The 25,967-nt window shown below is 40.5% G+C and overlaps 1 protein-coding gene and 1 long non-coding RNA gene across 5 annotated transcripts in view; both read right to left on the bottom strand.

Annotated features, from left to right (window-relative positions):
- The window catches only part of FILIP1 (filamin A interacting protein 1), a 211,727-nt gene that overhangs the window by 100,956 nt on the left and 84,804 nt on the right, over window positions 1-25,967 (bottom strand). For all 4 annotated transcript variants that reach the window (XM_021092343.2, XM_021092328.2, XM_021092321.2 and 1 more), the window contains exon 2: window positions 17,054-17,335. In XM_021092343.2, the coding sequence (XP_020948002.1) occupies window positions 17,054-17,329 (276 nt within the window). In that variant the 5' untranslated portion in view covers window positions 17,330-17,335. The remainder of the gene's footprint in view (window positions 1-17,053; window positions 17,336-25,967) is intronic.
- LOC146406186 (uncharacterized) lies at window positions 6,407-13,879 on the bottom strand. Its single transcript, XR_014808029.1, has 2 exons — window positions 12,565-13,879; window positions 6,407-11,956 (listed from the first exon to the last, which is right to left on the bottom strand). It is a non-coding gene; the product is annotated as an uncharacterized LOC146406186 (long non-coding RNA).

Here is a 25,967-nt window from a genome sequence, read left to right as displayed (position 1 = left end):
TCAATTATTCCTCCATAACAAAAAACCCATGAAAGCTAATAAAATTGCTGGTTTAAACCACACAAAACTATTTTAACATAAAATTTAAAAATATATAAACATTACTGCTAGAATCATATTTTCATATTTGGTCTGATTTTTGGACTTGGGGTTACTACTGAATCAGAGCACAGCTCCATCACAATACGCATTTTACAATCACAATGTGATTCTTGAGCGTGTTACTACAGTAAGACTCTACCTTAGAGGTACAGGAATGACACTCTATCAAAACATAAAAACCTCTAAACACCTGGACAGAACGGAAGTTCTCTTCCAGGAAGTTTTTGAAGAAACATGAGCAAGCTGTATGTAACAAGAAATAGAAAAAGCTTTTAAGCACTAGCCTGGCAGTGGGTGTTTGGAGAATTGCTATTCCTGACTAATGCCCTTCACTCCATGTGAAAAACATTAAAAATAAAATAAGACAAAATCAATGAACAGAATCAGTGCACTGCTCCCATCAGCCAACCTTGAACATGTAGAATATTAATGCTTTTTCTTTTAAATCATTTGCATAATACATGATGAAAGAGAATATTCTCCAATATGAAGAGGCTCTCAATGATATTTAAGACAGGAAATGTTCAGAAGGCTGCAGTTAAGTCAGCACCACAGGACCTTAGACTGGCATGGAGGTGGGGGGCGGGTGCAGAGAAAGATTAGCCTGAAGAGGTGAGCCGATGCCTGTGTGTGAAAGCTTACTAAATGAGGTTAGTCAGACAGTGAAAGACAAGCATCATATGGTATCACTTATACATGGAATATAAAAAAAGGTTTCAAATGAACTTATCTGTAGAACAGAAACAGACTCAGACTTTGAAGACAAACTTATGGTTAGCAAAGGGGATAGGTGGTGGGGGGAGGGATAGACTGGGGGTTTGGGATTGGCATATGGACACTGAGGTATAATAGGAATGATTGGCCAACGGGAACTCTACCCAATATTCTATGATAATTTATATGGAAAAACAGTCTGAAGGAGAAGGAATATGTGTATGTGTATAATTGAACCACTCTGTTGTAGAGCAGAAATTATTATGACATTGTAAATCAACTATACTTCAACAAAAACTTAAAAAAAAAAGAAAAAGCCAGGGCTTGCTGCGATGTGAAGGATTTGGTGTGACAAGACCATAGGAAAGAGTACCAGTTAGGAGGCTGTTGCAGGAAACCACATGAAGGCAGAAAGGATGTGAAGTGAGGCACTGACGGTGAGGACTGTCGAGTTATCTGAGGTCAGGGACCCTGTGGCTTATTCCTCTGCCTGGCACTTCCTCCACTACCTAGCTAGTATCCCTCTACCGCCTGTCAATATTCCCTGGTCATGGAATCAACCATCATATGATGGTAGGTAATAGGAAGGACCAGGTTGCCAAGCCCCTCTCTGGGCAATAGGAGGATGCAATGAAGATCATGGCACTGATGCTGTGAGACTCAGGGGAGATAGACTCTTACAACCACCTGAGTCTAACCTCAAGGTGAAGAAGGGAAGCCCACATCCTCTCCACTTACACAATTACTACAGTTACCATTCGGGATTGGGAGGGAGGGCAATTTCGGCACTTCCTGGCTTCACTCTTCAGTGACCCAAAGAGCCTCTTGGTCAGGATGCATAAGCTTCCTTTCAGGAGATGTCTTTTTTTTTTTTTTTTTTTTTTTGGTCTTTTTTCTTTTAGGGCCACACCCGTGGCATATGGAGGTTCCCAGGCTGGGGGTCCATTTGGAGCTGTAGCTGCTGGCCTATGCCAGAGGCACAGCAACACGGGATCTGAGCCGCATCTGAAATGTATACCACAGCTCAAGGCAACACCAGATCCTTAACCCACTGAGTGAGGCCAGAAATTGAACCCGAGTCCTCATGGATGCTAGTTGGGTTCATTAACCACTGAGCCACGATGGGAACTCCAAGGAGGCGTCTTTGCCCAGGTATTCTGCAGTCAGCACCCCTGGCACTTCAGGCTGACATATTAGGGCACTACCACCTATAAATCAGTCATGTCAGATATTGCAAAGAGAAGCACTCAGGGCTCAAGCGCTGTATGCAACAGTGATCTTATCTGACCACAAATGATTGTTGTCTGTATACTCAGAGCCAAAAATTTACATTCCATTAAAAAAAAAAAGGCACGCATATTCTGATTGTTTCACAACACGGTTAATCTTACACATTGTTTTCAGATTTAAAAGGAGTTTGACAATTTAAAGTTACACATATATAATTTATAGCATATATATCGCTCATATCTATATTTATATCTATAGCTATATATCTCACACTTAAATTTTTTTTTACTATTCCAAGATGACAGGGGTTATAAATGCCACTTCAGGGCAGTCTCATTTAAGGCTCAAAAACAGTTCAAAGTACACTCAGTTTCATTGGCACAAGTGTCGGTTTTGAGTCCACTAGACCATTTCCTACACTTGCTCAGGGACCTACAGGCACTTGGTGGATCACTGATTCATCTCATAAATTAACTATTCTCCACAGAGCCTTGGACTTGCAAATGTGCTTTCATTCTTACTATTTTTAAAAGGCAGGGGAGAGAGAGTCTACTAAAATTCCCGTACATTGTTTCTTGTTTCCTTTCAGGCCTTTGATCAGGAAATGTTTAACAGGGGCGTAAGTATTGTCAGGGATTAGTGGCTTCTTTGTGGAAAGGTCATTAGAAGTTCTTTCCTGCCAATACAAAAATATATACACTGTCAAAACATAAGTCTGGGTTCACAGACGGGATTACATGTGAGCTGAAAAGACACAGGCAACAGCGCCCTTCTTGAGTCAGTCCATACTCTTTCTTTCTTTCTTTCTTTCTTTCTTTGGTCTTTTTAGGGCCCCATCAGAGGCATATGGAGGTTCCCAGGGTAGGGGTTGAATCAGAGCTCCAGCTCTGGCCTACATCACAGTCACAGCAATGTGGAATCTGAGTCACATCTGCAATCTACACCATAGTGACAACACCGGATCCTTAACCCACTGAGCAAGGCCAGGGATCGAGCCTGAGTCCTCATGGATACTAGTCTGGTTTTTTAACTGCTGAGCCATGACGGGAAGTCCATACTCTTTTTTTCTATATGCATCAGTATCACCGTGAAATGATTCCAGCAATTTTCATCAGCACTCGGCTTCCTCTTTTAAATATAGATGGTTTGGATAAAAATAGGTCTGTGTGGACAGCTGTGTAGCGTAAGACTCTCTGAGCCCCTCATGTATTTTGAGGCTGGTCTGGGACTGTTTGCTATCATGCTTATGAAGTCAGATTTCACATCCCACCTGGGCCAGTTAGCTTTGCAAAACAAAACGCTACACACACTGTCTGCACTTAGAACCCCATGGGGCAGACCCAAGGATGCCATAGGTCACTCGAGGTCCAGAACAAACCCTCTCAACTGTTCCTCCTGCCCCAGGAAAGGTCTCCTGAGGATCACTGGGGCTGAAACAAGGGAAGATGATGAGGAAGGAAGTGCCTTCAAAAAGGCATTCTTTACCTACTCACTGGGCAGTCTTTGCCCAGTGACTTCCAGGAGTATCGCTAGACCTGCTCAGAAAAGAGAAGGGAGTGAAAAAGAGGTTAAAGGCTGGCTGGGGAATTTGTAAACAAGGTCAAGCTGCTAGTAGGTATAAGCAGTGCTGGTACGGTGACAGCTGTCTCATTTGGGCATGATCAATTTAAATTCACCATGGTCTAGGTATGTGTGAAGTCCTGCATTTGACCCTTAAAAACATATAATAACTATAAAAATGTGTTAGACGAATGAATAAACCAGAAAAAAAATGCATCTAAATTTAAAGGGAAGATTTGACTTTACTTTTCAAGGTTTGCAATCTCCAATTGGACAGTGGCACAAGCGTCAGTCACTAGTGGATTCACTACAAGTGATTTCCACTGTTCAGTAGGTTGTAATTCTACCGAGAAGCATGAAACAAGAGCAAGCTGCAGGTGAAGAAATAGAGCAGTGCCCTAAAAAGAACCTAAACATCAATCCTAGTCATGATTTAGAGACCTCCCAAATTATTCCCAAGGTGTAAATTTCAAATTTTGTTGTTTGGTATGGCAAAAGTTCTGTTGGCAAATAATAGATGTTTCTGTTCCTTGTCTGTGGAACAGAGAGTTTGCTATTTTTTGGACTGCAAAAACAGCATACTATAGGCACTGGCTTTAGGGTGAGAAAGGCATGGTACACCTTACTAAGGCATCCTTGGGCAAGTTAACTTGAACCATCTAAGCTTCTATTTACTCCCCCTCTAATTTTTTTAGGGCAATTGCGATTATGAAATCAAATATGAAGGTCCTGGCACACTGCAGGCAGCATAGGAAGGACAAATCGGCAATATAGACATTATTTTTCTTTTCTGCCATTTCATTGTCATTGATTTTTGTTGTTTTTTTGTTATTTTGTTTTGTTTTGTTTATCTTTCAGGGCCACACCCAAAGCATATGGAGGTTCCCAGGCTAGGGGTCAAATTGGTGTTGTCGCTGCCAGCCTACACCACAGCCACAGCAAAACGGGATACTTAACCCATTGAGCGAGGTCAGGGATCCAACCTGCATCCTCATGGATGCTAGTCAGATTCATTTCTGCTGAACCACAAAGGGAACTCCAGTTTATTTTTTTAAACTTTGTATTTTGAAAAAGTTTTAAACATATCCCAAAGTGAACAAATTGGTATAATGAGCCACTACTCACCTCCTCATATACCTTTTGGGGGAGGAAAGGCTGGAGCACACTGAAGGACATTCCAGACTGACTTTTACCCAGCAATAAGGAGATTATGGTGACAGAGTTTTCAGAGAGGGGTACGATCTGGTCCCTGGTGGAGAGACGGTTTTGCCACTATATCAACTTAACATATCCAACAAGAAAAGTCATGAAGTGATGGGGGGGTAGGCTACCGTGATGGGCAGAAAATGGAAGCAGAACATTCACCATTCCCTGATGCTTCTGTGGAGCATCTTCACTCCTGGTCACTCTCCTGAAGGTTCTGCTAAAGCCAGTCTCTGGATTTAAGGTGTAATGCTTTTAGAAAAAATATTAAAATAATAATCCACTCTTTGTTTTTTAAGCAGTCTTTATATTTATCAATGGGAACTACAAAGTAATTTTTGAAAAAGCATTTATCAAGTGTTTCACAGACTGACTCTGTCCTTTGAGAGTTTGTAATTTAAAATCAGTCTTATTGTAGAATCTAATTTTTTAAATGATACAAAAGAACCTATTTATAAAACAGAAACAAAGTCACATATTTCAAAACCTATTTTATGGTTACCATATATGAAACCTTTGAGGGGAGGGAGGAATCGGGGCGGGGGGGACTGGGTGGTGGGAATAACATATACACACTACTGTATAAAGGAAATGATTAATGAGAACCTACTGTGCAGCACAGGAAAAGCTACTCAATAGTTTGTAATAACCTCTACAGGAAAAAGGAATGGATGTAATTATATGTATGACTGAGTCACTTTGCTGTACACCTGAAACTAATACAGCGTTGTGAGTCAGCTGTACTCCAATAACATTAAATTTAAAAATAATAAAGAGAATACATCATCAGAAGGCAAAAATAACTTAAAAAAGAGAATCATTCTTCAAAAAACATGGACAAGTTGAAGTTTTCTTCAAAAGAGTCAAATATAATATAGAAAATGATAGAGACGAATTTACCTCTGTGAGGATATGGGAACCTGGATAGGGGAAAAGGAGAAAAGGGGAGGAGACATGTAGTTAGGAGAAGATTAGAAAAGTGTCTGAAATGTTCCATGTCTAGATCCCCTGGGTGACAAAGACCTTGCTGACGGATGATAAAGCCATGTCTAAAGAACCCCAAGAGCTTTGGCCGATCCAGCTCCTCATGTGGGGACGTCATCCATGCTTCCAACAAGCTGGAGACAAAGACCACAGGAGAGTAGGCAGAGAGAGGAGAGAGGGAGATTCAGGGATGGGAGGAAGGATTAAGAGGTGTGTAAATGACTCTGGGAAGAAGGTGGGGTCAAGTCAACAGAACCTTGATAAAAAGGGATACTTCTGTCATAGTAACGAGGGGAGGGGTGAAAGGGAAGGCAAAAAACTGAGATTTGGGATGGAGAGTTGTTGAGAAGATTTCACTCTCCTAAGTGAGATAGAAGATCAAAGAAAGGGGGGCAAGGGGAGGGGATTGCTCAGGCAGACTCTATGGCTAACACCTAAAACCTATTCAAGTGCACCCTTCCAAAAAGGACAAAAGCAGACAAATGGAAAACTTTCCCCTCCCTTACTATGCCCTCAAATCCAGCCCTGCCATATTTCTCTACCACAAACTTCTCAAGAGCAAAGTTTGCCCAAGCACTTCTGGACACCAGCAAGCTGATGGCAGCAGTCACCATTTCTTTGAAACTGCACTTTTTTTTTTTTTTTTTTTTTTTTTTTGGCTGTGCCCACAGCATGTGGAAGTTCCTGGGCCAAGGATCAAACCTGCACCTCAGAAATGACCCAAGCTACTGCAGGGACAACACCAGATCCTTAACCTGCTGAACCACCTAGGGGACTCATGAGACGGCACATTTTAAAAGCCAGCTCTGTATATAGCTGTTCTCAGCTCCCATCCTCTGACTTGGCATTGAGAACCCTAAAGCTCTTCTTCCTGAGGTTCTCCTCCCTGGCTCCATGGCTCATTGTGGATCTGGTCTGTCTTCCTTTTTCTTCAATTATGTCCTCTCTTCCTCTTTGGCCAGTTCTTTTCCCCCTCCCCCTCTCAACCATAGCCATTCTCTAAGGGTCTGTCTTTGGACTTGACTTTTTCCTTTTATTCCCTATTCCTTGGCTCCAATACTGTCTCTTCAGTTGAGTGCTGTGTTTGTTTCTTTATATCCATGCTGTTCACGCTATAGCCACTAGCTACATTTTATTTAGTGATTGCTAATTTATAAATTAAAATTAGTGGTCATTAAATAAAATTTAAAATTCAGTTCTGCAGCCATATTAGCTATTTTTCAAATGGTAAGTCACATGTGTCTGGTGGCTACCATATAGGACAGCACAGATATAGAATATTTCCTTCTTCGTAGAAAGTTCTTTTGGACACCACAAGTCTAGAGCTTACCTCTCCCCTGAGCTTCAGACCTGGCAGTATTCTGCCTGACAACTCTCCTAGAAGTCCTTCAGGAATCACAAATCTGTTATGCCCAAATCCTATTCCATTCAGCATACAGTTCTCATAACAGTTATCTGTACATACTCTAAATCCACTTAAAAAACAGCTCCATGTAACAAGAGCGCATACCCAATTAACTGAGGTAAGTTGAATATTTAATTGTAGTTTGTTTACCAAAGTAATCAAGACCATTTTCACTGAAAAAAGTTACAGGCTAAAGGCATTTAGGGGAGAACTCTGCATCTTGTATGTAGTATTTTCCCTTGTCCAGAGTTTCATAAAATCATAAAAAGATTTATTTCATGGGACATTTTCTTTACTAATTTTTTTTTACATTTCTCAGTAAAATAAAGCTTCTCCCTTGTAGAGCCAATGAGGACCTTATTCTCAACTACAAAGAGAAGCCATCTTTATTTTTCTATTAGGAGCACTAAAAATATTTAGCCCGACCAATGAAAATCAGACACCAAAGCTCTTTGCCAAAATACCAATAATACTAGTGGACACATGAGATTCTGAAGCATCATGGTCAAGAGAGAATCAGATCTGGTCATGATTTTTAATCGGAAAGCAACCTGTCTCTTTGCTGCCTCCTAAACTTAGCAAAGACATACCATTCTCAGCCTGCTGACCACTTTGATGGTGTGAGCTTTCACTGGGCAGCCTCACTAGGAATGACCTCAGCCCGAGATTCTAAAGACAGAGGTGAGTCATCAATTTACAAGCCAGGCAGAGTAACTAAAAGCTTCATTCTTCAGCAGCACAGAGATTCCATGGGAAGCCTCGCAGTGTGACAAGTGGAAATCACTTAGGAAAAGTAAAGCCATCTCCAAAGAGAAAAGTGGTAATGTACTCCGGTAGGCTATGCCTATTATGCTTGGTTATGCTAAGTAATTCCATCTGAACTGAATATCACCATTCCCAATGGAGTTATGACATCTCTTGCTAAAGATGACAAGCAGAATCACACTATTGTAGAAGGAATATCACTGTAAACATTTGGGGCCATTACTGTTAACTCAATAACACAGTGCATACTGTGAACTTACACATTCTCTATATCGTTTGAAGGGTTTTGCAGACACGAAACATTCATCTTATGACTGTATCATAAAATATATAGGAGTTCCCATCATGGCTCAGCGGTTAACGAATCTGACTAGCATCCTTAAGGATGTAGGTTCAATCCCTGGCCTCGCTCAGTGGGTTAAGGATCTGGCGTTGCTGTGAGCTGTGGTGTAGGTCGCAGATGAGATCCTGCATTGCTCTAGCTGTGGTATAGGCCAGCAGCTACAGCTCCGATTGGACCCCCTAGCCTGGGAACCTCCATATGCCACGGGCGCAGCCCTAAAAAAAAGGTATAAACGTTAGAACTGAGATTAATCATCAGTTTCCAGTAGACTAAAGATGCTATTCCTAACCCCTTTCATGGGTACAATGAGGCCCATGAAAGAAGCAGAAGCTACAACCCCTTCTCCCAAGTTGTTTTGGATACAAGTACATAAACCATTTGGGGAACATGTCTGCATGGGAACTATAGTTTACAATTCTACCGAAAATATGTAGGATTTCAGGATTGGAGAAAGACAAGTGTTGGGGAGCAAATGATTAATTAGAAGAGACTTCACAGAGAAGATGAGCTTCCATGTTCTTAACGATATTTGGAGGAGGGATGACTGAGAGGAGCCCGAGGATTTTTAGAGCAGTGAAAATACTCTGTAAGATGTTAATAATGGTAAAGACATGTCATTATCCATTTCCAAACCCATAGAATGTACAATACCAAAGATGGACCCTAAGGTAGACTCCAGGCCTTGGGTGATTGGTGATGGGTCTCTTCATGTTCATCAGTTGTAACAAATACACCACCTAGTGGGGGATGGTGATAATATGGGAGGTTATAATAGAGTGTGGGCAGAGGGCAGAGGAGAAATCACCATACCTTCCTCTCAATTTTGCTGTGATCCCAAAACTGCTATAAAAATGAAGTATTTAATAAAAAAAGGAAAAAAGAAATATTGACTAGTATATGAGCAAAGTATAGGATAGATAGAACAAGGACAAACACAGGGTCCTGAATTTTCCTAAAGACCCCCAATGTCTGTCTTATAGTAGTCTTATGGTGGAAGGAATACAAAGAAACCTAAGGGGGAAAGCACTGGAATGGCGACAGTATTTGAGGTTGTATGTGTGAGTGTTTGGGTCAGGGATGGGGAGGCAGCAGACTACCTGATTGGATGGGAAAGCTCATGTTGAGGGACATGGAACAAGCTTCAACAGCTGCAGGGGACGGGGGACTGTTAATAACCAGCTTTTACAGACCAGTCTGATCAATTCAGATTTCAATCTGATAGGACTTAGAGACTTCTTATAAATTCCTAAGCACCAGCATGACATGATCAGGGAAACTAGAGAAAAGAGTCTGGTAGCAATTATCTACTGACCTTCTGCTCCCCAACCCTCATACTTGTTCAATGATACAGGCTTGCTCTCCCCTCCAAATCCTACCATCATCCTAGGAGGTTTCAACATTCACAGCCAACATCCCAGCTTTACCATTCCTTGACCTCATTCATTCTAATTGCCCTCACTTCCACTCCAGAACCACACCCAAGATGGTGCATTAGTTAAATTGCACTCCATAGAGAACGTAAGTGCAAAAACCCAGCTTCAAGTCTCCAGCCCCCTCTGGCCATCCTCCCATGGACCTACTGGTTCCTCCTGCTGTCGCATCCTTGCTGGGCACCATCTCACCACTACACTCTACTTTATTTCACTTCTATCCTTCCACTGCTCCCCCGGAACAACTGCAACCCTCGATCCAGTGCTGTAATGTTGATCTCCTCCTAGACACTCAGGCTTCTAAACAGGCAGGTGCTGTTGCAAACACAGATCTCTGCCTGCTGAATCCTCAACGCGGCTCACTCATGTTCCTATTTGACCACAATCTCCTTCGCCAACATCCCCTCAGTAGCAATACAGCACGTCTACTTTTATCCTGAAGGTCATTGCTTGGCCCCAGGCTTCTCGTTTTCAGCAGAACAGAACTTTGTCTTTTCCTCGCTGAGAAAGCTGAGGCTTTGGGGAGATCTCCAACTGCCCAGCCTTCCTCTACAAATGTTATATTCATCCCCACTCATTCTTTCTCCTCTTTGTCACAGGGGATGAAGGCTCTCCCTCTTTTTCAAGGGCAAACTCAAGGTCAGCCCCCAAACCATACCTTTGACTCCCTCCTGCCTCCTTTGAGACTTTGTTTCATCAAAAATCCTTGATCTTTCCTATATCTTTGACCCTGTTCCTTTTAGGTCCTTATCATACTTTTAATCCATAAAGACAGTAAAGTCTCTTTCACCACTAAAAACACTCTCTTCACCTGAGTTTCCCTCTTTTTCCCATCCTATCTTTCTCATCCTTCATATGTAAAGTTCTCCAAATAATATCTATACTGACTAAGTGCAGTGATTACAACAGCCCCAGAAAGAAGGAAGTATACAGATGGAGTAAACTGGGGCTGAGAGTCAACACTTACAAGGTCACCTACCAAGCCTTTGGGGTTCTAAACCCGTCCCTGCAAAACCTGGCACTCAAGTCATGCTGTTTACTACTCCCATGTTTTATGTAAAGCGCCAAAGTAGAGAAAAGCAACATGGTGACTTCAAAGCAGGTCAACAAATTTGTACTAAGGGCATAGTCTGTGCCAGACAAATTGTTTACTGCTAGGCTGAAGACAAGGGAAATTTTATTTCTTTGGCTGTGTCTAGCAAGAGAGAAGGAAGGAAGGAAGGAAGAGGGAAGGAGGGAGAAAGGCAGAAATTCTGATTAATTGAGTCTTAGCAAGACAAAAAAAGATCTTCTAAATTCCCAGATTTTTACTAAAACACATTACTCTATTTCTTTAACCTCCCTTCACCTCTCAAACCGCTGAATTAATTACACAGCAGGCTGACACTCACTCTAACTGCACTGGCAGATGTTCCCAATGACGCGCAGATTCACAAACCCAGCAAACACCCTTCAGTTACATCGAATGGCGACTTTCTGCTGATTGGACTGATGCACCCTCTCTCTCCTTCTGGACAGTCTTGGCTCCCTTGGCCTTTTGCATCCTCACACCTACTGACTGTTTTCCAATTTGTGGGCTCCACATGGTGGTGCAGTTTTACCTCCACCAAACACTTCTCCAAGGAAGACAGGTTATTCACTGAGGAGCATGACCCATATTTTCCACCATTTTCCACCCAGGATGTGTTCGATTCTGCTCAAGTTGGTCCCTATGTTCCTCCCTGCCTGTCCAAAATCTACCAGTTCTTCAAGGTCCAATTCTTTCCTTCACTCATGTCCTGAGTTTTCCATAATCTTTCTCACCTTTGAACTCCCCCATTGTTTGCATGGCAGCTACCCTATAAAATACTCATTCCTACTCATTCTCATCTGTCCTGTTAGATGGTGAGCTCTTTCTTCATGATTGCTATAATACCCAGTGCCTAAGACTATGCTTGGCACATAGTAGGAACCCATTAAATTTTGGCTACAATTGTTATTACTCATATTTGCATTTTTCAGACCTCCAGAACAGCAGTGTTTCTTAAATATTCTAAGACTAATCAGTTTAGAATTAATTAATTAAGGAGTTCCATTCGAGGCTCAGAGGTTAACGAACCAGAATAGGATTCATGAGGATGAGGGTTCAATCCCTGGCTTTGCGCATTGGGTTAAGGGTCTGGTATTGTCATGAGCTGTAGTTTAGGTCCCAGACTTGGCTCAGATCCCAAGTTGCTGTGGCTGTGGTGTAGGCTGGCAGCTGTAGCTCTGATTGACCCTTAGCTGGGAGCTTCCATATGCCACAGGTCTGGCCCTGAAAAAAAAAATAATAATAATTAATTAATGCCCAAAGAATGAATAAATTTTCTTGCTGAGAAACAAGAGGGGATAGAGAGGTCATCTATAGTAAGTAGTAAAAAAGTTAAATAACAAGCAAACAAGCAAAACTAGTTAATATTAAAGAAAAATGGCCAGGAGCCCCAAAAGGAGAGACTAGAGAAAACTTCTATCGATCCCCAGACATATCATCTGTTTCATAAATTATCTTTGAAATAAAAAAGCTTTTTCTTCCAGTCACCCAGATGAAGGTAGATTTCTCAGTGTGTGGGTGGTATTTCCCCTGACTCAGCCTGGTGACCACCAAAGCCAAATGGCGGGTGCATTGTTTAATGACATTATCTAGATTTCTCTGAGCCTCCTTATGTATGGGTAGAAGAGAACTAACTTATAAGGGCAAAGGGGAGGAGTTCCTTTTGTGGCTTAGAAGGTTACGAACCCGATTAGTATCCATGAGGATACAGGTTCGATTCTTGGCCTCAATCAGGGAGTTAAGGATCCAGTGTTGCCACAAGCTGTGGTGTAGGTTGCAGATGTGGCTTGGATCTGTTGGACGCAGCTCCGATTTGACGCCTAGCCTGGGAACTTCCATGTGGCATGGGTGTGGCCCTAAAAAGGAAGAAAAAAAAAAGTGCAAAGGAGAAAATGGTGAAACTCAGAGACTGGTTTTTCTAATATTGTATTTCAGTGGATCTACCAAGGGAATTTACCATATGAAAGAGCTACATATTTTTTAGCTTCAAGAAAAAGAATTAATTAGTATCCTGTTTTTTGAATTATTCTACAACAATATCCGTCTGCCAAGTATTCTTTATTATGGCTTTTTGATGTGTGGAACATTTCCTTTGAACTTTCGTTGTTTTTAGTACAGCCAAATTGACCGGCCTTTTTAAAGTGCTATTTTTGGACAAAGACAAGGGGAAATTAATCATGATGCCCAAGTGATGGTCTGGGTGTACTATTTTATATTATTTTCAGTTTAGTCTGGGAAATATGTAACCCGTTTTTCACCCAGAGAGTAAAAACATTCCAATTTATTAGAAAGTACTTGTTCAGAAGTACAGTAATGGAAACCAAGCCAGTTGCCTCCGTGCCGGCCATGCCAGCCAGTCACTGTGCTGAAATAACAAGCTTGCATCTGCTAAGGTGTGGCTGGAAAAGCCTGGAAGATGGCCCTCTCCAAGACAAGGGGCATGATATCCCCAGTTCCAGACAAGATTCTTTAAAATGCAAAAATCCCTGGGAAGGGCCACTCGGTTTCTAATGCATGTCCATTAAAAGGGTACAGTTTAAGAGCTCACTGGACACCTGGACTGGCACACACACACACACAAAACCCCAGCAGATTTGCAAATTTTGTAGAGTCCATACTAACAAAAAAGGTCATTCTGTCTATAACATGGGTTCAACAAATTCCCATAGAGCTATACCACACATTCCAAAAGTAGTCGACCACGGGGACCAGCAAACACAGAGAATTGTCTATAGTGCCCCAAACCCTGGATATGGACATGGAGAGAATGGGAGAGATCAAAAGGAGACTGAGGAAGAAGAAATTGGCATGGAAAGCCTGAGCGAGCCTCCATTTCCTCTTCTCGGTCTGTTTCCTACAGGCAGATCTCATCTTGGTCTCTTCTCCCAGTATCATAAGCCTCTTTTTCAGTTGTCACCCTACTTGTGACTAGCAGTTCCAGTCCCCTCCCATCCCTGCCCCCGCTCAGCCTAGCCCTCATAGCTAGTGCACAGGAAGCCCCCACCCAGAGTTGCGGGGTGGTGAGCCCTCGCCCTCCTTCCTGCCTTCCCCACTTTTATCACTAACCAAATCACACCAAATGCCGAGGCCCAGATCATGTTCTACCTCCTTGATGAGCAAAAAAACCTTCCTCAATTTCTGTTATCTAAAAAAGTCTCATCTTTTCAGAAAATGACTTTGGCCCCAGTGTTCACAGAGTGAGTCTACTTGAAAGAAATTCTGGAGATGAAAGAATAAACCTACAGGCCCTAGAGCCCACCCTTGCACAGCCCCAGGGTATAAGTGCTCTAATGGGAGGGATGCCGTGGACGGAGAGAGGGGGAACTGGATCTAGAGCAGAGATTAACTAAATTGCTGTACCTCCTTAGGCAAGTCACGTAACTTGTCTGGGGGTCGGTGTCACACTTGTAGCATAAAGGAGGTGGACAGACACCTCAGAGCTGCTAGGCAGCCCAAATACGCCATGGAAGCTTGGAGCAGCACTTCCAGAGAAGGGTGCTTGTGTCATTCACAGACAGTCCCTAAAAGTGGGGTAAAAGGTGGCCTTTGAAGGTCTGGGGACAATTTAACTAAATGCTCACAAAGGTGAGACTGAATAGTGTATAGGCCTGAGGTGAGGGTACCTCAGTTCTTTGTCTTTCTTCTCAGCACCAGATCTTTAAATAGACTTTTTTGCCTTGTCTCTAGGGTGGCAGACCTAGCACATGGCTGTCACATTGTCACCAGCCCACTCACGTTTGCTAATGCCGACTGCTTCCCACTCTTAACTGCAACACACACCCCATTCTGTGACAGCTCTAAATATACAAACACTCTCGTTTTTAACAAATCTAGTATTGCAAACTCTGCATTTACAGGTCTTATGTCTCTGTGTGTGAAACTGAAACTGATGGATTATTTTCTCTGCAAATGAAATGACCATGGAATTCCTTACAATATCAGGTCCTTCATTTCTCTTTTCCTTCACTGCCTCCCCTACAAATATCTTACACGTTTCCCTTATTTATTGCTGCTCAGGAATTCATATATCTTGTAAGGTAAAGCATTCCTAAAGATTAAGAGAGAACAAAATGCATTTCTTTGGAAACTTCTGGCTAATTTCTTTAATGGCCGGGGGCGGGGGGCTTATATTTTACATAACTGGGCTCTGGAAACACATCTGGCAACACCATGAACATAAAAGCCAGATGAATCTTAAATACTGTTCAGAGTCACCAGAACATAACAGCCTTCCAAAGAAATTAGAGTCTGGAAAAGCCATGGGTTTCACACAAGCCATTATGCCTGGAAAGAAGTGAACTGATGACATTGCTTTGTGACGATGTCTAAGGTCACTGTTGTACCTTCCCCTTGGATGGATAGCTGTAGGCTAGGGGCAGCTTAACAAGCTGGAGTAATGGAAGTTCCTGCGATGGTACAGGCTGCACCTGGGGCCAAGGTTCAACCCCTGGACTGGGAAATTTCACATGAGGCAGCTGCAGCCAAAAAAAAAAAAAAAATTGTTGGACTAATATATTCTACTTCCTTACATAATAAATGTTAATAAAACAATAACCACATTTCTGGCAGTGGTGAAGTTATTTTTAGTAATGGTAGTGCTCTGGAAAAATTTCTTCTTTTGCAAAGGTGATTTTTCACAGCCCATAAATGGTAAGCTCAGTCATGCGTGCTGGTTTTTAAGTTGAATTTTGTGTGCTTTCTATTTCTCTTTACCCCCAGGGGTTTCCTTATCTGCATGCACACACAGATTAAAACAGGAACAGATCAGATCACCCTAGTTTAGGGTAGGTTGCAAATAATATGTGTGATGTTAACAGCCCCAAACAAAGGTTTCATCAGATTCAATTGTTAGTATTCCCCTAGAGACATATGTAAGCTAAAAAACCTCACAAAACCAAAAAGGAAAACAGCAGCCTCACTCTGAAGTCATCCTCTCCTCAAAAAAAGAAAAAAAAAAGTAATTGTTTTCCCACTTCCAGAAATACAATTGTCCAGGGCTCAGAAACTCTGAAGAATCACAACTCCCTCTTGGATCCTTAAAAACATTCTCTTAATGGGGGACCTGGCAGCTATAGACAGTTGGTGAGGATGGGCAAGCATCAGGAGGCCTAAGATGAGATCTGAACAACCCATTACCCCTCAGGGCATATTTCCTCAATATAAATTATACATAATGATATCCATATTTTTATTGAGATCAGATGAGATAATAGACTTGAAAATGCTTTGTGAAAGTATTGGGTCATCGCAATACAGGGTTCTGCTCTTTTGAATGCATCTCAAATTCTATGATGTTGCAGAAAATTAAAGCTGAAAGTCATCAAAAATGAGAAAAGAGTAAGACTGATTTATTTATTTATTTTGGCTGGTCCTGTGGCATGTAGAAGCTCCTGGGCCAGGGATGGAACTCACACCACAGCAGTGACCTGGGTGACAGCAGTGACAAGTTCAGATCCTTAACCTGCTGAGCCACCAGGGAACTCACAGGTAAGACTGGTTTAAATGATGCCTCTTTCTCTTCCCTTCTCTTCCTCTTTCTTGCTATCTCTTCATCTCTCTTTTACTCTACCTTCTGGGTAAAAAGCAAAAGTAATACATGATCTTATCTCTGCTTTCTAACAATCATGACTTTTCTACAATTTGCAACCAGTCAATGGCTAAATTAGGTAACTTCATTGATTTCCTACTACAAAGTATAGAAACCTCTGTTAAATTATTACCAAAATCATGTTACGAAGAAATTTTCTGCTTCTAGAGAAGCTTAAAGTTGGAATCAGCATCTATTCTTTCAATCATTCATTCAACAAATACATATTCAGTGCAAATTTGTGCCAGACATTAGGGATTTAGCAATGAGCAAGAAAAGTATAGTCCCTTTCCCCATGAAGTTCACAAACCAGTGAGGGAGACAGGTTCATAGTCTGTCTTTTTTTTTCCCCCACCTTTTTTTAGGGTCATACCCTTGGCATATGGAAGTTCCCAGGCTAGGGGTGGAATCAGAGCTGTAGCTGCCAGGCACAGCCACAGCCACAGCCACAGCAATGCCAGATCCGAGCCACATCTTTAGCTTACACCACAGCTCACAGCAATGCCAGATCCTTAACCCACTGAGCGAGGCCAGGGATCAAACCCGCTTCCTCATAGATACTAGTTGGGTTCATTACCACTGAGCCACAATGGGAACTCCTTAGTTTCTCGTTTTATAGCTTCAGTCTAGATCCACAATAGCTGAGAAAACTGGACTCTACCTGCAACTCCCCTTCCATTATACTGAGTAGCTGGATGAGGTCTTCTTTGGACAACTCCAAGGATTTCTTATTCTTTCGTTCACTGTCTCCAGATGGTTTCAGGTGTCGTTTGACAGTTCCTGAAGCCATGACATCATCCTCCTTTCTATTTGATTTGTTCTTCTTTTTTGTATCTTCTGAGAGACTTTTACCATCAACATTGCTGATGATGGAGGACTTGGGGCAGGAGCCATGCCCATTGGATGGACTTTCTCCACCCTGGTTTTGGGATCTCATTCCCACCTGCAACACAAAGATAAGATGTTTTTACCACCAACGAAGTTATTTTCTAAGTTCTTAGAAATTAATAGCAGCTTTACAACATCACCAAGAAAGAAAAAAATTAAAGATCAGTCCCAAGTTAATGTCCTTATAATTGTAATCCATGTGTCATTAAAAACTTCAGGAAAATACTTTGTCAGTCTTCAGGAAAAAGTGAAAATGTGATTCTAAGCTGACAAATATCTCAAACCAAGGTCAAGGTCAGCATCAGCAGCGCCAGGTCCTGTGGATGCTGTGGATCTTTGATACAATTGTGCTAAGAATGGCACTTTGCCTTTGCAGTCTTCCTCCCTCAAAACATTATCCAAGTCTAATACTGAGAAAAACATCAGACAGATCCTGGCTGAGAGACACTCTCAAAATGCCTGACCAGGAATTGTTAAAACAATTGAGGTCATCAAAAACAAGGAAAATTTGAATAACCCTCACAGCCAAGAGGAGGCTAAGAACACATGACAACTAAATGCAATGTGGCATCTGGGATGGATCGTTGAACAGAAAAAAGACATCAGGGAAAAATGAGGAAATATGAATAAAGTATGTGCTTTAGTTGTTGATAGCATATTAATATAGGTTTATTAACTATAACCAATGTACCATGCTAATGTAAGGTGTTAATTATAAAGGAGACTGGATATGGGGTGTACGGAAACCCCCAGTATTATCTTTGCAATAATCTGTGAATCTAAAGCTTTTGTCAAATAAATTCATTTTTTTAAGTGATTCTAAATGGTCTATCAGAAAATCCAGACCTCAAACCCAGCCAGGAATAAGCTGGAAGTCACAATGTGCAGAAAAAGCCAGATAGAGAGTGGGTGGGGTAGGCTTGAAATGGGTAGAGAAAAAGGGAAAAGCCAAGGGAAAGGGGTGGAGAATTTTTAGTGATGCAGAATTCTATTTTTCCATAGTCTCTTTTTCAAAATTAGGTGGGTTTTTTTTTTATGTCAGTCATTTACAGTAATAAGAATAAGAGCAAAAAGAATTGGAAGAAAACAGATCGATTTCAAAATCAAAATTTTTAAAGATATTTTGAAGTAAAATAAAGAAACAAACAGCAGTTAACTTGGCCCTGGGGGAGCGCATTTGAGTTGTTTCCTGTTGAATGCTTTACAGAGTCTTTGTCAGTCTTTGAGCAAGAGAACATACTAACAGGTATGTTACAAACAAACAGACTAAACTCAGAGGTTAGGCTTCAAAGTTCATGGAAGATAGTGCTAAAATCCTGAGGGCTGTACTACGAATTTGCCTAAACCTTTAAATATAGTAACTTAGCACATGGGCTTATTTAAAACTCAAGCTATAAATAGTCCTTCCTTTCAACAGCTAAGCAGCAAGATTTTCATTTTTCATTCCAGATAAAATACAGAGACTTGTTTTCTGAAAGTAAATTTCCTTTATGAGCCCAACCACAGTTAAGAAACCAAGGAAAAGCATTTCAAAACACTAAGTTTATAATAGAAAAATGAATACAGTGTGATGTTTCCTTTCAGATAGTGAACATTTAATTCTTCTAACAAATTTTTTTTTTTTTTTTTTGGTCTCTTTTTTTTGGCCACACCCTCAACATATGGAAGTTCCCAGGGTTGGGGTCGAATCAGAGCACTACAGCTCGAGGCAAAGACAGATCCTTAACCCACTGAGCAAGGGCAGGGATCAAATCTGATTCCTCATGGATGCTAGCTGGGTTCATTACCGCTGAGCCACAACAGAAACTCCTAACAAATCTTGATATCGACATTCATACTCCTTTTTTGAACTGAACTCTTGCAACTAAATGGACGCTTTTGTGCGTGTGTGAACTTTCTATAGCACACTAATTTTGAATGCTATAAATGGAAGAAGTGGTCCTCAACATTAGCATCCTGTTTTCTGGTTCACTCAGTGATTAGTTCTTGAAATTTTAGAGCATCTTTTGTGCTTCCCTGGTGAATGAAAAATAGATATTTCTTTGTAATGGAAGTCAGAGCACTTTAGAGCAGACCTACTGTATTTCAGCACTGCATATCTGTTGGCAGGGTGGGCTGACTTAAGCCCCAAGATAAAAAATAAATAAAATAAAATAAAATAAAATGAAATAAAATAAAATAAAATAAAATAAAATAAAATAAAATAGGAGTTCCCGTCGTGGCGCAGTGGTTAATGAATCCGACTAGGAACCATGCGGTTGCGGGTTTGATCCCTGGCCTTGCTCAGTGGGTTAAGGATCTGGCGTTGCTGTGAGCTGTGGTGTAGGTTGCAGACGCGGCTCGGATCTTGCGTTGCTGGGCTCTGGTATAGGCCGGTGGCTACAGCTCTGATTCAACCACTAGCCTGGGAACTTCCATATGTTGCAGAAGGCAGCCCTAGAAAAGGAAAAAAGACACTATATATATGTATATATATAATAAAATAAAATATGTAATGAATAGAAAATTTTGAAGGGGATCATAATATACCACCCCAAAATATGCCTCTTTGGCATATTGATTATTTTAAGCTGATAATTTTTAAGAAACAGCAGATGCCTGTGAAGCCCTGAGTCCACTGTGGATATTACCCTTTTGTAAAAATATTTGCATTTATAAGGGAAGTCTCCATTTGTAAGGGAGTCTCTCTCTGATGTACCAGAAAGAGAAAGATCACTGTAAATGTCTAAAAACTCATATCAATGCAGAAGGCAAGGACTTAACCCCTCTTTGCTATGCTTCCCTCATTTACTCTGCTATCCTAGTAACCTCTCATAAGTGGCTCCAACACCCAACATCTTTTGTCTTTAGCAGAAGCTGGTATTTAAGGTGATGGCTTGGGCCATTTCAGAGAATTACTTGATTTTCCTGGGTCTCTCCTACATATACCAGAGATATGCATATTTTTAAACTTGTTTGTTTTTCTGTTTGTTAATTTCTTTTTATAACAAGGACATATTAGCCCAGAACTTTAGAAGGGAAAGATTATTTTTCCTCCCTTACACTTTCAAATTCAACTCTTGACCTGTTACACATCAGAAATAAGGCACAGTGGCTTCCCAAATTGAATTGCAACTCCCAATGACCCCATACCACAAGTGAATTTCTTTTATCTAAAACAATTTTATCTGTAAGCTCTTAAGTCTCTTCAGGATGGTACATCAAATATTGATTTGACAACTTCAATTTAGATCATGTGCTAATGGAATTTCCAGGCAATATTTCCCAAGGGAAGTAAGGTGGTAATGTTTTAAACTTAATCACACACAGCATTTGTATTTGACTCTAGCATGTTCTTGTGTCTTATTTCCCTGGATTTTCTGTGTCTTTCATAGGATCTACATCTTTAAGACATTTGTCAAATAAGACAAATGCATAGCTATCTATATATTACATGCACTTAACCAATTATATTTGCAAACATACAGAAAGCAGCATTTACTTAGTACCAATTCTATATTTAGTTCTTTCTAAAAATTTCAGTCTAATATTGAAATCAAGTAGGATCCTACAGGTCCTCCCATCCACAGAGGCCCCTCCAAGTTCCCCATTTCTTGTTTGTAGAAAAATGCTTTAGTCTCCTAGGCTTTTCGTGAGTTCCAAAGAACAGGCTCAAGCAGTTACCAGTTAGAGAAGTGAGGGAACACAGAAGCAGAGGAAAAGCAGTCAAGCAAGAAAAGTAATGAGAGCCTAAACCATAGTTCAGTTAGCAAACAGGGTTCTAGCTCTTCCTCAAGGGTATACTTAACAATCTAATGCTGATCTTTGAGTTTTTCTGTAGGAACTAAGACCCCCACCCAGGTGGAGGGTGATGACTACATAATGATCACAAGAATGGAGACCCCAGAATGGCTGGAATCAGAAGGTTGATGATTAAGGTTCCTATAACACCAGCCTATCACCTCACCACAAACCACCTGGAAGAAGGTCATGCACCCTGCAACCCTTACCCCAAATGTTGCCTTGAGAAAACCTTCCCTGAAAGCCATCAGGGAGTTTGATTCCTTTGAACATGAACCACCCATTCTCCTTGCTGGGCCCTGAAATAAACACTGTACCTTCTTTCACCACAATCCAGTGTTAGTAGATTGGCTTTTCTGTGTCATGGGCAAACGGACTCAAGTTGAGTGTGGTAACGATATTAATATTTTTAAATAAAAGTTTTATAGTATTACTAGCTTTTATAGAATTAACAGAATTACATTAATTAATGAACATTAACTAGAAAATGAATTAATTAGTTGCAGTATTAATTACTTTTACAGAAAAAACATATTTTAAACTAATCTAATTGTTATATCTCACTCATCAGGTTGAAAGCTTGAGTTCTCTGTTCTCTTCCTCATGAATTCACTTTAGATGATGGAAAATCTCACCTGCTAGACCTGTGATGTTAATTTTGCCTTAGCAAGTATATTTTTCTCTGTGACACTGACAGTTCACACTAATTCCTTTTACTTTGACATGTATGTTTTAGGATTTTGGTCCTTTCCTGGTGATCCAAATAGGCCTTTTATCTTTGACTACACAACAAAGCCTGCAATCAGCACCTGTTCTATCTCAGAATTGCAAAAGTACCCAGAGATGGCAGACTAGTCAAGAAATGTTTTAGGAAGGAATTGGACAACATGTAAGAGGGAGAAAAACATAATTTCTCAAAAGTATAGCCAAGTCTACCATCAATACTATTTACTTAAACCACCTTATTCTACTTAGTAGCAGAAAGTAACCAGATAAGAACAGACTTTCACATATTGAGGTTGGAGATAGATGGGCTCCAGGATAGGCATTTGCAACTAGCCTCTTGCTTATCTTTCCTGAGGTAAGAGATAGGTAGAGCTCTGGAATAAACATTTATATATAGCATATATAAACATTATAGATAGCCACCTATCTATACTCCAAGTTAGAAATACCAGGCACAAAGCAAATAAATTGGTACTTGTCTTCTGTGACTTTGTTAAACCAATGGTAATGACAGGATCAAAAAAGGGAGCTGAGCCCTGCTTGGGCAAAAGACCAAGAAGTCACATACTTCCCATCCTCAGCATCAGAGACACCCCAACTACACATGACTCTGGGTCAGAAAGGGAGGAGGTGCCAGACCATAATAAGTTCAGATAACCTTCCCACCATGCTTTGCTTTGGAATCCATCTTGGCCAAAAGATGTGCACATACATTGCAGAGGTCTGGTCAGGTGTGAAAGATAAAACAAGATAATTGGCCAAAGGGAGACAAAGACCAGAAGAACTTCCCCATAAAAGTGGTTTAAATCACCTCTCTGGCATGCTTCTCATTTAGAAGGATGCTCACACCCTCACTCCGCCTTTGGGTGTGTATTACTTTCTGCCTTAGATAAATAGACTACTTCTCTGTGTGCTCTCCCACATGTTGTACTGTGTTTCTAACAATAAACTTTGTACGTGTGTTTACATTCTTTGCCTCCTTGAAACACTTTTGCTTTCAATGGTGGTGGGGGGTGGGGACTGAGGCAAGAATCAGGATAATTCTGCTCCTAGCATCTAACTGGTCTAGTGGCTCAGACTCCTGGTTTTCATCCAGGCTGCCCAGTTTCAACTCCTGAGCAGAGAATTAATATCTCGCTTCAAGCCATCACACACTGCTATCTCTTCAAGATCAGTATCATGTGTAGTAACATTCATACTCTTATACTGGTAGCTCTCACTTACTGTTTCTTAAGTGCTACACAGTGTGCTAGGTGTTTTGTACATACAGTATCTCATTTAAATTAATATTCACATCAATCCAGTGAAGTAGTTGCTATTACTCTCAGTTTAACAGATGAGGCCACCGAGGTTTAGAGAGGTTAAATATATTTTTCTTGATCAAACATCTATTCCTAATGAATAGAAGAGCTAAGATATTGAACCCAGGTGTGAATAAAAATACCTATTCTCTATAAGGCTTTTTTTTTTTTTTTTTTTTTGGTCTTTTTAGGGCTGAGCTCACAGCATATGGAAGTTCCCAGTCTAGGGGTCACATCAGAGCTACAGCTGCCGGTCTATACCACAGCCATAGCAACACAGGATCCAAGCTGCATCTTCACCCTACACTAGAGCTCACAGCAATGCCAGAGCCTTAACCCACTGAGTTAGGCCAGGGATTGAATCTGTATCCTCATAGATCCTAGTCAAATTTGTTTCTGCTGAGCCATGACAGCAACTCCTAAATGGCTTTTTTCTAAATTCTTAAACACAGGCAAATTGAAAGGGGAAGAAACATCCTGGATATTAGATGACCCAGAAAATTTTATAAACGCTTTCTAAAATAACGTTCACTTCATACTGCAGAGTTGGAGAAATTTATTCATCTGTCTTCCTTCATAGCACCTCTTCAAAACTCACATAGCAATTAAAATTAGGTTGCTAAGCAAAAATAGTTTTCCCCAAATCATTAACTTGCCACAGAACTTGTAAAATAATGAATCATTTAAAAATCCTTCTGAGAAGCAAGAGGCCTAATTATTAAGGCTACAGGTTATGAAAACAGGATGCAGTCTGAAAATAGCAGTGGTTACAGACTTATTGTATTAAAAGTCCCAGAGCTGGAGTTTCTCATGTGGCACAGGGGAAACTAATCTAACCAGTAATCACGGGGTTTCAAGTTCAATCCCTGGCCTTGTTCAGTGGGTTAAGGATCTGGTGTTGCCATGAGCTGTGGTGTAGTTTGCAGAAGCAGCTCAGATATGGTATTGCTGAGGCTGTGGCTGTGGCTGGCAGCCACAGCTCTGATACGACCCCTGGCCTGGGAATTTCCATATGCCATGGCTGTTGCCCTAAAAAGACCAAAAAAAAAAAAAAAAAAAAAAAAAAAAAAAAAAAAAGACTGTACTATGAAGAAACACAGGCTTCTAGAAATTATTAAATGTATTAAATGTATTCATAAATTTGCCAATCTAAAGAATTCTGATGTAACATCTAATTCACAACTGCTTATTTGTATTTTTACTAGAAATTAAGATTTCTAATTTCTAGGGTTTACAATTCTAATTAATATATATGTGATTAAAGCTCCTGAAAATTAAAAGAGAAATGATTCTGTAATCAAGTAGGATGTTTTGGGGGGTAAGAAAAAGTATGAGAGAAGTTCCCTTGCGGCGAGGTGGCTTAAAGATTCGGTGTTGTCACTGCAGCAGGGACCTGGGGTCAATGCAGTGGTGCAGGTTCAATCCCTGGCCCAGGAACTTCCACATGCTGTGAGTGTGGCCCCCCCCCAAAAAAAAGAAGAGAAGAGAAAACGTATGAGATATGAAGTTGCAATTTTGTTAAGGGAAAAGAAAGTAAATTTGTCCCAAAGTGAACTGATTATTTCAAAATAGCAAAGGAGAAAATAAGGAAAAATTAAGTAGAAAGTTGGGGAGGAAGGAAGAGAGAGCGAGAATCTTACCTTATGTCATTAAGTTGGCTAAAACTGAATGAATTTATGATAACGGTTATGCAATTAAGCTTTAAAATCAGTAGTGTACTTATATAAAACTAAAATTTAATTTTCTTTCATGTGCAAAAGGACAAAAGTTTTATTGCACTGTTGGTCTGCTACTGAGAAGTGATTAAGAAAGTTTTTCTTTAACTTTTAAGTAATCTGCCTGGGAAGCAAAATTCTATGTTTTATCAAAATAATTTCCTGTGGTCTGCATTATCTCATTATCAGGTCTTTACTTAGGAAAACTAACTCTTCTTAATATTAAAAGAGCAAAGTTTTGGAGTTCCCATCTTGGCTCAGTGGTTAACGAATCCTACTAGGAACCATGAGGTTTGGGGTTCAATCCCTGGCCTCGCTCAGTGGGTTAAGGATCCGATGTTGCCGTGAGCTGTGGTGTAGGTCACAGACGTGGCTCGGATCCTGCATTACTGTGGCTGTGGCATAGGCTGGCAGCTACAGCTCCGATTAGACCCCCTAGCCTGAGAATCTCCATATGCCTCCAGTGCGGCCCTAGAAAAGACAAGAAGACAAACAAAAAAAAAAAAAAAAAAAAAAAAAAGAAAGAAAGAAAAGAAAGAGCTAAGTTTTTCTCACAACTATGTAACTGAAATATTTTATTGTCACTTTGGTTAAATATATGACAATTTTTTTATAATGATCAGTGAACCTTATTTAGTCAAGTGTCCACACCTTTTGATATTTTGGACGAATTTCCCAAAAATCAAATTCTAAATGAAGTCTTTTTGAACTAGAAATAACTTTTGGATTTTCCAGAAGTCCTCTGGAACATCTTAAAAGATTTTTTTTTTCTCTCCATATGAAAAAAGAGGTGTTAATTAGGCTCATTTGATATGTCAAATTACATGGGAAGCATTGTCAAATAAGAAGTGATACTAAAACTTTTTAGATCATATTTGTACAACATATGTTATAAGTGCTCCAGAAATTATCTGAAATTTTCTTAGAAATCAGGTACATCTTTGTTCAATGTTACTAGTTGTAATTCTGTGGATATGTGTCACAGAAATAAGCACATTTCTTTGTCAACTGCATTGTAATGAACTCTCATCAGATCTTTGACCATGGCCATTTTAAATTCTTATCAATTACAGCCATTGTTTTACTCTGATGCTTTTGCAAAAGTGTTCCAGCGAAAGTGCTTCATCTCAAGGAGACTCATGGAAAGTATTCTAGAATACAGGTT

This window comes from Sus scrofa, chromosome 1, assembly GCF_054392235.1.
Source record: "Sus scrofa isolate SSC_HxYL_T2T_F1_AM1 chromosome 1, Sscrofa_HxYL_maternal_Yorkshire_Landrace_v2.0, whole genome shotgun sequence".
Taxonomy (NCBI): Eukaryota; Metazoa; Chordata; class Mammalia; order Artiodactyla; family Suidae; genus Sus; species Sus scrofa.
Note: the sequence above shows the minus strand (reverse complement) of the source record. Positions and strands in the feature narration are given on the sequence as shown.